Source organism: Sciurus vulgaris (genome assembly GCF_902686455.1).
Source record: "Sciurus vulgaris genome assembly, chromosome: 2".
Classification (NCBI taxonomy): Eukaryota; Metazoa; Chordata; class Mammalia; order Rodentia; family Sciuridae; genus Sciurus; species Sciurus vulgaris.
The window spans coordinates 202,762,751-202,776,386 of record NC_136462.1 but is presented as its reverse complement, the minus strand read 5'-3'; the positions used below and the strand labels follow the sequence as shown (position 1 = coordinate 202,776,386).

Here is a 13,636-nt window from a genome sequence, read left to right as displayed (position 1 = left end):
AGCAGAGCTGGAGTACGGTACAGGCCAGCCGGAGATCAGGAGGAATGGGGATGCTGGCCCTCATCCTGAGAGCAATGGTGTCCAAGGAAGACAGACCACAGCAAAAGGGGTGCTGTTCCAAGCCGCTCAGGACCAGAGTGTGGGGCCATATGGCATGAGCTGAAGGCAGAGGTGGAGGTGTTGCCCTCAGGTCTGATTCTGAGAAGCGCCACTACACATGGCAGGAAGAGATGAGAGGTGGAGGTGGTGCACCAGAGATGGGAGAGACGGGAGAGCTAAGCACCAGGATGCAGGTAGAGGCCAGAGTGTCCATGCAGGGCATCAAGGCAGGGAGGCAAGGGCAGCAGGCTAACTACCAGAGAAGGTCACAGGGCATCGTGCACTGAGGGTTTGGTACAGGTCCAGAGGGTGCCACTGCTCTAACAGGCCCACAGAACAATGCAGGCACCACGCTGACTGCTGAGCAGCAAACGAAGGATGGAGAAAGCGTGAGGCCCCTGAGGCACACTCAGAGGAGGGGTCAGAGTGAGACTGGAGGATCTGCAGACAACACGCCTTGGCCCTCACTGCCACCCAATGGCTGCTCCTACCCAAGGTCTTGCCTCTCCTTATAGACTGAAGACAGCTCATGATGGCTGCTGACCTCAGAACCCACTTGTGTGAATATGAATGTGTTGGCAGGAGGGTGAACCATGGTCCTGCCACAGCCAGTTAACCAAGCCGCTATTGTCCCATGGGGCCACTGGTCAATGTAGCTCAGCAGGATGCAGACGAGCAGAAGTCAGCAAGGCCCAAATCATGCCAGGCCAAGCAGGTGCTGGGCAGGGAGGAGCCTGCCCACTCCACTGGGAAGGACCACTGATCAAATGCCGCTGTCCTCTGGTCTCCAGGACCACACAGAGAGGCATCATATCTGTGGCCTGCAGCTAGCAAGGCAGAGCAGCTGTGTGGAGGCCCAGCCTGGTGGCAGCTCTAGCTGGACCTGAGAGACCCAGGGGGTGCTATGGCAAGCTCTGGGAATTACAACAGGCACTGTGGACAATTCTAGAACAATGCACCAAGCCCACATACCTGTGCTTCTGAACCCCATTCTCTCGAGGGGGCCTCTCCCCACTTTTCCCAGTCCTTGTGCTGTTGCTGGGGTCCAAGTCAATCTTCCCAGTGACCTTCTGATTTGTCTCTGAAAATTCCCCAGAAGAGTTATCAGAATCAAAGCCTGCACAAGACAAGCAGAACAGTCATTTTCAAAGGACATGGAGGATGTGAAAGCTACCTCCCAGATTCCGCCCCACTAGCAAACCACCTGTGGCACTCTGTTTTCTGGGTTTTGTTTTCCCAGCACTGGGGATTAACCCAGGACCTTGCACATGCTGCATAAATGCTCTGCCACTGAGCTGTAACTCAGCCATCCACAGAGTGTCTTTTGTGGGTTTTCCTTTTCTTTTTTTGGTACTGGGGATTGAACCCAGGAGCTCTATCACTGAGTCACATTTGAATTCTTTTTCTTTTTGAGACAGGGTCTCACTATGTTGCTGAGGCTGGCCTCGAACCTGGGACCCTCCTGCCTCAGCTTCCTGAGCTGCTGGCGTGACAGGCGTGCACCAGCACGCCCAACCCTCTACACAGTTTTTAAGTGGCACACCTGGAACAATTAAGTCTGCTTCTCAAGCTGGAAAGGTTGTGGGCCACTCAACGTCGGGGACATACAGAGACGCACTGCTGTGGAAGCAGCTTCCAAGCTGCTGTGCCTCAAGGGAGGGAGTCATCCAGCCTCCCACTGGGCTGATGCCATCTCTGGGGAAAACAAGACAGATTATGGAAGGACTCAGAGGCATTCAGAGGGGTGTTGGCCACACTGTAACCTCAGGTGTGGGAACTTCCCATGAGACTCCTGGGTGAGGAGGACACCAAGGCAGCCTCTCTGTGATAGGCAGTTTCCCAGGGGAGGACCAGGTGACCAGAGGATGTGACAGCCTGGTGACCCCTCCACAGAGAAGAAATTGGCCCAGGAGGATTGGCTGATGGGCGTGCAGGGTGAGTAGCCTGGAACACCTCTCCAAGAGCACACTCAAGAGATAATTTCAGTCACAATATCAAGAAAGATAATCACAATTTCACCTTGGAAGATGTTAAGAAGTTGTGTCCCTTTTCCCAAGGGTTTTAGATAAGAGCAAGTCAAGCCAGGCTTGGTGGTGCACCTGTAATCCCAGAGACTTGGGAGGCTGAGGCAGGAGGATTGCAAATTCAGGTCAGCCTCAGCAACTTATGAAGCCCTAAGCAACTTAGTGAGACCCTGTCTCAAAATAAAGAACAAAAGGGCTAGGAAATGCAGGAGCACAGCGTGGCCTGCCCCTGCCCACAGAGCCCCAGTGTGCACAAGGGTGGCTCTGGCAGAGGACTCGGTCTGGCTGGGGAGGCTGCTGCCACCAGGGAGACCCCTGCAGGTGATAGCCGCAGAGCTTCTAGGGACCGCTGCCACAACTGGCCTGCACGGTCTGCCAGTGGCTGTGTTTCTGTTCTTACAGCTGAGGCCAAAGCCCCTCCCCACTGACAGTGGTCCTTCCTAGAAAGGACAGGGTGACATTCCCGCTGACCCCAAGGGACAGAGAGAGTGGATAAACATAAGGCCTTGGGCCTCTATAGCTTAGCACCCACTCCCCCAGTCTCGTGTGCAGCCTGCAGCATGCCCTCCACCCAGCCTCACGCCAAGCACTTCCGCATCACCTCATTACCTGCAGCTGACCTGCGAGACCAGGAGAGTCACTAGGAGAGCAATGGGCTATTCTGTGACACACTGAGCTGTGCAAAGCAACACATGCTCATGACGCCAGTAGTTTTGATCATTAAGTATAAATAACATTAAAAGACTGACTGCCTCATTCCAGTTCCAAAGAAAACCGTTTATCACCAAGGAAGCTCTTCCAGAGACTTCAAACCCTACTTGTGCTGCCATGCTATCTCCCAAAACCCAAAGTCAAGGTTCCCACATCTGAGACAGAAGACCGCATGTTTCCTAAGAGCTAGCCTCAGGCCTCAGGGAACATGCCAGAACACCTCCCAACGGCCAGACCCCCTCTGGATCCTGATGATGCCCACACACATTCTGGTCTCTGAGCCATTTTTTCTTTCAACTCACCTGTGACGGCATCAAAGAATTCTTCCTCCCCGTTCATCCTTCAGTGGCCAGGCTCTGTCACTGCCTGGGGGTGTGGTCTTCCTACTGGATCATTTTAGCTAACTACATCCACAGTAGAAGAAACTTTGCACTATGAACTTCTTGGTAAAAATCCAATAGACACTGGAGATCTGAGGGGAGAAACATTTTGGCATACTTAGCTTCCAGAAAGGATGTGGTTTCAAAACAAGTTTTAAATACCTATGCAGCACTCTTGAAATCAATCTCAATTACATCTGAGCAAAGAAACAAACATGCAGTCTCACAACAAATACACAACTCTCTAACATACCAGGGAAAGGAAGCACTCCCGCCAGAGGATTGACGGGTGACAGATCAATAGGTGATCACTATTTTAAGAGGTACATTCGAAAATGACCGTCTCTGTTGTACAAGAAAATGTGAATCATCAATTGGGAAGTGCAAGTAGCCTGGGTGCAGATTAGTTTCAGTGAGGCCCTCGGGGATCCAAAACATCTCAGGAAGTTCTGCTCAAAGTCATCAGAAGCTAAAACCAAGTGGCTATAAATAAATGGAAAACTGTGTCAAAATAACCAAGTAACAGCTGAGGGGACTTTGCTCTTTAGAAGTACATCAGTAAGGCAATGAGGTCGCTCAGATGACACAGGCCAGGAAAGCATCCAGGCCAGCCACCTTGCCCTCAAACCCCAGTGCTCCCTGCCTCCTGGGGTCCAGGCTGCACACCAAGACCACCCTGCCAAAAATGTCAGCCTCTGGATTTGGGCCTCTTTGCCTAGCAACATATGGAAGCTGAGAACAGATCATGTCAAACACACCCAGGAGACACAATCAGCAGCACCCACTCCACAGCCTTTGAGCAGAATGGGCTCTTCCAGCAAATAAGACATGAAGGAAAGAGTAACAGAGCGCAAGGAAGAAAACTATCATCCTGGCTAAGCCACGGCTTCTCCAGCATGTACATGGTGCACCCCGCTGCATGTAAGCCCATGTTAAACCATGTCATGGGGTGCAGGGTGTCTTGACTGTGTACCTCAAATGTGGTTTATTACATGCCAACTACATCTTTAAAAAACTACCTAAAAAAGACATCAACCAACATCATGCTTGAAGCAGGAGGAATCAAACAAGGTAAAGCACATTGCCAGGGGCGGTGGCCACACCTGTCGTCCCAGGGACTGAGGAGGCTAAGGCAGGAAGACAGCAAGTTCCAGACCAGCCCGGGCAACTAAGCAAGATCCTATGTCAAAACTGGAAAAAAAAAAAAAAAAAGAACTAGGATGTAACTCAGTAGTAAAGCACTTGCCTAATCTGTGTGAGGCTGTGGGTTCAAACCCCAGCACTGAAAAAGTCCTAATGTTAAAGGAAAATCAATCAAAACTTACAGAAGTTTTTAAAATGAGGATGTGAAACGCTATATTAGACACCACACACACACAGGCCTGGCTGACTATGGGAACACCGGCACTGTCTGCGGCATGTGACCACAGAGCTCAGGAGGACGCCCCAAGGCTCTACCACAGGCTCCGCAGCAGCCTCAGACTCACTCTGCCTGCACGTGCACAGCTCCAACATGACTGAGGGCTGCCGGCACAGACTCACCTGCCAGCATGCATCCTGTGCCTTCGGCATTTCCCCAAGGCCCCGTGAGGATAGCATACCCCGCAGCTGCCGCAAGCCATGGAGGCCAGCCTGCTGCAGCTTCACTCACCCTCAGATCAAAAGCCCATGGGGCCCAGGCAGGAGCATGGCAGACTCCTGGGAAACCGTCTGCTGACTGGGTCCCTGAGAGGCATTCTAGAGTCACTGGGCTGCTCCCAGCCAAATGGTCAGGACTGCCCACACTGGCTGGTCCCCAGTCCTCCTTCACTGCTGCCTACCCCTGGACTTCTCAGAGGCCTGGCTCAGCATACAGGCCTGAGCTGCCCAGAGCTCACAGCTCTGGGGCATCTCTGATTCCTGACCACCCTATCTACAGGAAGCCCTCCAGAGTGGAGCCTCTACTGCTGGGGAAAGCAAAGACCAGCTCTGTGGCTCACGCTCTGCAAAGCTGAGGACGTGGGGTGAGCAGCGGCTCTAGAGTACGTGATGAGAGCTAGCTCCCTTTCAGACACCATCCTCAGGGCAGTGCCTCAGGAAAGGGCTGTGGGGCTCGTTTTTCTTAGTCAGCTCTTTTTGGTCAGCATCTTCTTTTCCTAGGTCCACAGAAAAGCCCAGGGAACTTGCAGGGTGTCCTCCTTCCCTTGTCCCTCTCCAGAGGCAGCTCTAGGCCAGAGAAGGGGCTTCTTCCTTCCACTGGGTCCCCAGGCCCACCATCACTGCAGCCTTGCCACAGACTGTTCCTTCTTTCTCCCACAAAATGCCTACCCCCTTGCAAAGAGCCCCCACTGTACCCTCTTGAAGATGCCCTCTCTGCAGTCCCTGTCCCACCAGGATGTGGCTCAACCAAGCCCCAAACATCCCAGCACCTCATGAATGCTCATACTGCAGCCTGACAGAGGCATCTTCACACTGTCCTTAGAGAAGCAGATGCAGCAGTTGGGCAGTGAGTAAGAGCAAGGGGCCAGCCTGGCATGGTGGCCACTTCTGTAATTCCAGCAGCTTGGGAAGCTGAGGCAAGAGGCTCACAAGTTCAAAGCCAGCCTCAGCAACATAGCAAGACCCTGTCTCAAAATGAAAAATAAAAAGGGCTAGGGGTGTTGCTCAGTGGTTAAGCACCCCTGGATTCAATCCCCAGTATCAAAAAAAAAAAAAAAAAAGAGCCAGGGACCAGTGACCACCATTATCAATTATGGAGAAGCCCAATCCTGTGAGGACTATACTCTATCAAAAGTAGGCACGAGCTGGGGCTGGGGCTCAGTGGTAGAGCCCTTGCCTAGCATGCGTGAGGCACTGGGTTCAACCCTCAGCACCACATATAAATCAATGAATAAAATAAAGATCCAACAACAACCAAAAAAAAAAAAAAAAAGTTAAAAAAAAAAAGCAGGCAGGTGGGCAACCTTGAGGGATTCTCATGTTGGGCAAAACAATGGAAACATGACAAAGTCGCACTTGAGGCCAAATATCAATTCTAAATTTAAATCATCCCAAATAATGTACGTCCTATTCCATAACTTCAAAGTATATGAGGAGTACAAGAGACACTGGGCAGATGCACACGTGCTCGCCCTGTGCAGTGTCCTGCATCAGGTGCTCCTAGAGAGCCACCAGCCTGGCAGCGTGGCTCGCCACCAAGGGTCTCCAGCTGATTGCGAAGGTCAGCCACAGATGGCCCAGTGGAGGAAGAAATGAAGTCAGGCAGTAGCTGGAGCAGGGGACTTCTCTGTCCCACTTACATATAGACCTGTGCAGGAGGTGGCAGAGGGCTGCCCACACGCCACACTGACCACCCCAGAGCCCTGTGACAGGACATGACAGGGACATGAGGCCAGCTGCCTTCCCTCAGTCGCCTCACGCTCACTGCAACATGCCCTCTGCTATCTGTCCAGGAGAGACCGAGCCTGGGGAGTCCGTGATGGGAAGTGAGTGACCGCTTTTACAGAAATCATATAGATCTAGGATCACATAAACAATCCCTGCACAGTCATAACAGAACCTTTTTTCAAAGAGGGTGTGTGTGGCTGGCAGCAGATAGATCACTGCTGCTGAGGGCCGCGTGTGACACCACCCTTCGCCCAAGCACACCGAGTCTTGGACGCAGGTGGGGTGAGTGGGGTAGAACTGAAAGTGGCCTCTTCTGAACACTGGCCCCTCATCCGTGGGACAAACATGGTCAAGGACAAAGGCATAGGAAGCCTCATCAGAGTGCGCTCTCCTCCAGGGCAAGACGAACATGCGCCAGGCTCTCTGGCTCGGCCTGGCCAGGTCAGTGGTCTTCCCGGGGCTGTATCAGCTCCTCACAAGTAGGCTGCCTGACTGCAGGCCAGACGTCAGTTCTCCACACTAAGGAACAGGCTCAGACACCAAAGTGGTCACCTGCTAACTGAAGGCACCAGCCAGGCGAGCTGATCAGTCACCACGCAGGGACTTGGACTTTGTTAGGGACTCTCACAAGAAACGGCAAGAGAAAAAACTGCAGGAATTGCCCACTGCTTACCACTCTCCACACCTGCAGCTGGCCTCGAGGAGGCAGGCAAAGGGCCAGCCCAGCAGGGATCCTAGACAGCGGCCTACCGTCCAGGACAGAGTCCCTCAGACGCTCTCCCTGACTTGACCAGCTGCTCAGTACTGAAGGGCAGGTGCCAGTGTCCCTGCTCCATCCTGTCAAGTCGTCCACACACCAATGAGCACAGCTCCTTCACTCAAGTGTCCATTTCAGTCAACCTCATCATCAGGTAACAGGAAAAGCTGTTCAGATGGGCACGAGGGAGCGGGCGAGACAGCCCTGGAGGGGAAACCATGGCCACCCTCGCTGAGGCAAAGCGGTCAGACACGGCTCAATCTGCCCTCACCTCGCTACTCGTGTGCTCTGTGCGGGGACATCTGGGGAGCAGCCACTGACAACTCCAAGGCCCCACGACCAGGTGAAGGGCTGCTGTCCTGTAGGGCTCCTGACATCTTGCCCTTTCCTCAGCTTCCCACTCCATGGCCTCCATTCTACGCCCTTCCTGTTATCTTGCCCAACTTCACACTGCTGGTCCCCTAACCGGTTTTACTGTGCTGAGAAACTGATCATCTAACATCGGCGTTGCCTGAGTCCCTCCCAACTATACTTCCTGAGCATTTCAGGGGTGGGTGTTCAAACCAAGGTCAGGGAAACTCACAAACCTCCATCACCAACCCCCACCCAAGTCAAGAAAAGAAAGAAAAAAGAAAAACTGCTCAATTCTGGTTGTGATTTTTCCCCAGAAAAATGACTCAGACTATTCATCAATTTATCAAAGGGGCCTTGATCCAAAAAGGGTTCTGACCCAACAGGAGGCCCCAGTGCTGCCTGGGACTCCCTGCAGACAACCCATGGCCACATAGCTACAGAAAGCCTGGGCTGCAGTCAGGCTGGGCCCGATACCTGCCCTTGTCACACAGTTCCTAGTTTCCTGATGGAAGCCAGGTTTGAAAGCCCTTCCACATTGACCCAGCCGGCCTGCTTGCAGAGCCACAGCCAGTGCCACAGCACCAGGACCCCTCTCCCCTACCCCAGCCTAACACCTTGCAGGTAACTATTAAACCTACTGGTTTTGCCACAGGTCACTGGCAAAGAGTGGCATGCCAGAGCACACTTGGGAGTACATACATCTTTCTGCCCGGAGTGCCTGTGGTCTCTGGGATGACCCATGCCCCAGCTCACATGTGACACCTGATACCACCAACAGTGCTCCTCGTCTTTCTCCAGAGTGTCCTGGCCCGGCCACCAGATCAGACATCCACCTCAGTTATAAGGCAGCAATGAACACCACTTCAAGTCAAGCACAGTGGCACCAGGTGCCAGACTGCAGCTGGCCTATCCCACCATCGGCCTTTGACCAGGTGTGTTTTCCTTGACTCAGTAAAACACACACCTGTGTACTACATGCCAGCACTGCCTTTCCTCCCAAAAGGAAAGGCAGTTCCTCTGCACGTTCCAGAAGAGCCTCCCAAAAGACCCTTGTCCTCCTTGCCATGCTCCCCAAGGCTCCCCACACCAGCCTGGGACACCTGATCTTTGGGCAACCCCTATGGGGGGAGGTCTGATGAGTTCAGGGCCTGACTGTGCCCACAGGACAACCAAGAGCCCCTGGAACCTGCCACACATTCCTCAGCAGCAGGGACAGAGTCCCAGATCCCAGTGTCAGGTCAGGGCCAGGCACTATCAGTCCGCAAGAGGTATACACCCCCACCCGTCCTGGTATTTCTCAGGTTTGGGCTACAGAGCCCAGAGTACGTTTCTCAAAACTAACCAAACAGGTATGCCACTAAAAAAAGAGAAGGTAAGCAAAGAGAAAGAGACACACAAACACCAAGCAACCCAGGAGGTTGAGACCGAGGATGCAAGTTCCAGGCAAGCCTGGGCAACTCAGCAAAACCTTGTCTTACAATAAACAATAAAAAGAGCTGGAAATGTGGCTCAGTGGTAGACCACCCCTGGGTTCAATCCCCAGTACCAAACACACACCCAAACACACACACACACACACACACACACACACACACACACACACAGCAACAGTTCCTACATCCAAATTCTTGAATCTGGTCCTTTCTGAAGGTTGTTTCCACCACTGAGCCCAATTCAGAGACAGTGGTGTTGGCAGAAAGATCTAGATGCTTTGAAATTCTGCCAAGTGACCCCATGCTCTTTTCTGAACTTGGAAGGAAAGGGAAGTGTCATAAAGTTCATGGTAACACCACAGTGAACCCTTTCATGTTTGTTAATGACAGTGCAGTATGGGCTGTCTGGGAGCCTCACTTCCACACTGGGACTTGAACCCAAACAGCAGTGACACCACGATAGGAAGTTTCCTAGCAAAAAAATCACAGCAACAGATTATTTACTGCACATGGAAATTGCATTTATGATGCCAAACTAGAACCTAAAATACTCTTAGGATTTAAGTATTTTTTTTAGTAGTCACATTTAAATACTAACTTCCTTTCAGTATTGATAAGGTTATAAATCAACTATAAAATAAGTTTTGAAACAAAACTTTACCCTTGACAGTGCAGCAAATTAAATCGGAAGTCTGCACCCGCCAAACAGAAGTACAATAACGACTAGGACAGCCTCAGTATCCAGGGATCTTTTCCTACATAGGACCCTCACCTGATGGTCCCTATATGCCACGGTAACTTGTTTCAAACAGAACACAATAACCCAATTCACAAGCAAAAACACAGGGGCAAGAGCAAATGACAGCACAGGCAGGATCCAGCACTCAGCCTGAGCCTCCCCCGGTGCCCCACACCAGTCTGAGAAAGCTGCTGCAACTCACAAATACAACGTCGGCCACTCCACTCCTAGCAAAGTCTCCCGCACCTACCCAAGGCACCTGCCCCCTGCGACAGCAGAATGACAGACACCTAAGGACAAGGTTTTTCTCAGGGATACCAGGTAAGTCATTTGCAAGATGCAGTAAATTCCCTCTTTGCAGATAGCACAAAAACATCCTCATCGAAATAAGAAGCACCATGATCTCAATTAGCTGAATGCAAGGAGACTTGAAAGCCAAGCAGGTTGTTTTATTTATTTATGTATGTATTTATCTATTTCTGGTACCAGGGATTGAACCCAAGGGCGCTTTACCAGTGAGCCACATTCCCAGCCCTTTTTATTTTGAGATAGGACCTTCCTAAGTTGCTGCGGCTGACTTTGAACCTGTGATCCTTCTGCTCCAGCCTCATGAGTCGCTTGGAAGTTTTAAGGAATATCCAAAACTCATTTGCTAGCACTGCCAGAGTAGTGTAGAAGAAAAGATGAAGTCAAGAGGCACTTTTTAAACATTAAACAACACTGCTCATTAAGATGGGCAACACAAGTGTCTGACTGATCCACATGCACTTGGAAGGAGGGACCAAAATGTCCCAGGCAGATACTTTAACACTGACTGCCTATAGCTCATGCAGAACCTACTCTGGAGGAAAATCTCACACTTCCAACTGCATCCACACCTGCCGCTCCAATAACCCTGTCACAGGACTAACATCAAAACTTCACTAGTAAAAAAGGCTCTGTGCAGCAGGTGGGTATTTCAGCAAGATCCTGGAGAGCCAGATGAAGAATGACTTTATTTAACAAGAAACAAAATGATTTTATAAACAGGTTCACGAAAAATGAAAATCTGTTACATGTGGTGCAGGAAACAGTTCTGACATAGTAACAGTATGAGTAGAATGTTTTCAATAAAACTATTAAATGAAAATCTCAGGTCTGAAAGGGCAGCATAGGGTACTGTTTAAGAATATGAACTTGGGTACAGAGCCACACTGCCTGGGTTCAAAGCCCTGCTCTATAAATTACTGCTGTGTGGGCTAGAGTAAGCTACTTAACCTCTCTGTTCCTTAGTTTCCTCACAAATGAACTAAGGATAATGTCAGTGCCTGCCCAGCAGATCACTGTGAGGCACACAGGTGACCACAAAGTGCTCACAACAATCTGGAGCAACAGTTGTTAAATATACCGTCATCCTCCCAGACGAGCTGTTCCTAACAGAAGCTGCCAGGCAAACAAGGAAGGCGAGTTCCAAGCAGATCCGGCCACCCTGGTCCAGTCACCTTCTAAGTGACACCACCAGGCAGGCACTGTGCTGCAAGAGGAAGTGTCACTCTCCAGGGTCTCGAGGTTCCTGTCCCAGCAAGAGAAAGGGAACTAACACCTTGGAGCACTTATGTGCCTGAGGCTGAAGCAGCCAGTAAAGCAGATGCCCAGAAGGGAGATGCCCCCTTGCAGTTGGGAAGGCCCTCCTCTGCCCAGGGAGCAGGGGCCATTAGAACCCTTGACTCCCTGGCATCTGTTACTGCACAGACCCAGGGCATCCCCACTTTTGAGCTGTCTCCTCAACAGGGTGGCAGGTCACACAGCACACACCCAGGTCTGCAACTGGCATTCAAGAAGTGTCTGTCGAACCCCACCCAAGAAGACCAGTCTCCAGTGTGCAAAGGAGGTCCCTGGAGTGAGTGTAACCCAACAGCTGCCGGTCCCCCATCCAGCGCTTGTCCTCCCTGAGGAACAACAAAACCCTGAAGCGGGTGGCAACCCCTTGGGTACCACCACCACCTGCCTGCTGGCCCGGCAAACCCAGCAGGGCTGACTTCGGAGTACCTGCGTGTCTCGGCCCGGGTCACCTGGGACCACCTGCCAGTCTTGGTCTGGGCTCACAAACTCTCTCGGTCTAAGGCGCATCCCTGCATCCCAGCCTCCGCGGTGGAGAGAAGGGCCTCAGCAACCAGGCTGCCCAAGACCCGCGCGCGGCAGAAAGTTCTCAGCGGCCCGCCGGGCGGAAACAAAGCGGCGGGCCCGGGAGGGGCGGCCCGGCGGCGCCTCGGGAGCCCGGCCGCGGCGCGGGGCCGCCACCGCGCCCAGCCGCCCCACCGGGACCGACCGGAACCCGGGCACCCCTGGCCGCGGCGGGCGGGTCAGGCGGACGCGGCCCCGCGGCCCAGAGCCCGCGGGAGGCGGAGGCCGCCGCACGGTTTGAGGCCGCGGTCCAATTCGCGAGTCCCGGCGCCCGCGGCCTAGGCCGGGTCCGCGGCGGCCGCACTCACCCCGCCCCCGCCCGACCCCAGCGGGGCCCCGGTCCGCCGCACTCACCCCGGCGCCGTGCCCGCCCGCCTCCGCCACCGAGCCGCGCCGCCGCCCCGCCCCCGCCTGGCCGCTGACACCGAGGCGGAAGTGCGGCCCGCCGCCCCAGCGACAGGCAGCCCGCGCCGCCACTCACAGCGCCCCGCGGCGCCGCGTCGGCCGCTGCCGCTCCAATTAGCGCCCCGCCCGAAGGCCGCGCCGGGGCGGGACTATGCTGATCACGTCGCCCGGGAAGCCTCTCCCTTGGCCCCTCGAAGTCCCGCCCACGCCGGGGAGTGACGGCATGAATAGCCAGTAACCGCAGGGAATAGGCGGGTTATGCAAATATAGGCCCGGGAGGGGCGGGAGAGAAGGAGGAGGGGGCGTGGCCTCGGGAGAGGTGGGTTTGCAAACAGAGAATTAGGTGGTTCTGGCGTGGGCGCTCCGCCCACTGGAAACTGCGAGGCCCGCCCCAGGTTACTGACCTGGGGGAAATTTCCCACAGATGCTAGGGACCTGGCAAATGCTGTCCTCCTGCCTTTGCATTCCGCTCATCGCTCAATAAAATTCGGTGCACGTTTACCCCCCCAGGTGCCTCCTTGGCCTTGTCACTCCCCTTTAAAACCCTCCAGGCTCCCACTGGCCTGCGGTGGGCGCTTACTTACACCCAGAAGCTCTGGAGACACACCTGAAGCTTGTAGTCTTTCCACAGGCTCTGAGCACCCAGTTTCCTTGGCAAACATACCTTCATCCCACTTGAGTCATGGGTCTGGTTTGAGATGAGTAGAGCGAGGCTAACTAGGCTGGCTATGAACTGCTTAGGGGTGGGCAAGTGGCTTTGTCCTGGCCCAGGAGGCTCAGCCCTGGGGGTGGCTGCAGTGGCAGAGACTTCAGACCAGAGGGGAACTGAAGCCAAGTGACTCTCAGCTGCCTACAGACCTCCCCAGAACCCAGTTGGGTGAAAGAAGGATGCGTATCTGGTGTGACTGGTGGACGTGGGTGCTGGAGGAGAGTGGCACTTGAGAGGCACAGGCCAATAGGATCTGGGTGTGTGGAGGCAATGCAGTCATTCGTACCTTCCAGTTACCTGAACAGCCACATGTGTTTTTCTGCTATAGCCACTTTGAGGTGAAGCCAAAAATGTACTGGATCCCTGCAACTGCAAGATACTGGATGATCCATGATCCCACAACACATTTTGAAGGTCCTGCTCAGTACTGCCTTTTCAACTCCCTCCTCAGGGGCTGTGTCCTGTTCCTGATAAGATGGGGCTCACACAAGGTCTC

At 53.4% G+C, this 13,636-nt stretch overlaps 1 protein-coding gene across 4 annotated transcripts in view; it reads right to left on the bottom strand.

Annotated features, from left to right (window-relative positions):
• OSBPL2 (oxysterol binding protein like 2) overlaps nt 1–12,484 on the bottom strand; it is a 32,723-nt gene extending 20,239 nt beyond the window's left edge. The window contains exons 1-3 of one of the 4 annotated variants that reach the window (XM_079127248.1): nt 12,381–12,484; nt 3,137–3,306; nt 1,072–1,180 (exon numbers count right to left, since the gene is read on the bottom strand). In XM_079127248.1, coding sequence (XP_078983374.1) covers nt 1,072–1,180; nt 3,137–3,173 — 146 coding nt within the window. In that variant the 5' untranslated portion in view covers nt 3,174–3,306; nt 12,381–12,484. Of the gene's footprint in view, nt 1–1,071; nt 1,217–3,136; nt 3,307–4,317; nt 4,337–11,891; nt 12,358–12,380 lie in introns of those variants that run through there. The other 3 variants (XM_079127245.1, XM_079127246.1, XM_079127247.1) reach the window with 3 other exon arrangements.
• Nucleotides 12,485–13,636: the final 1,152 nt, after the last annotated feature.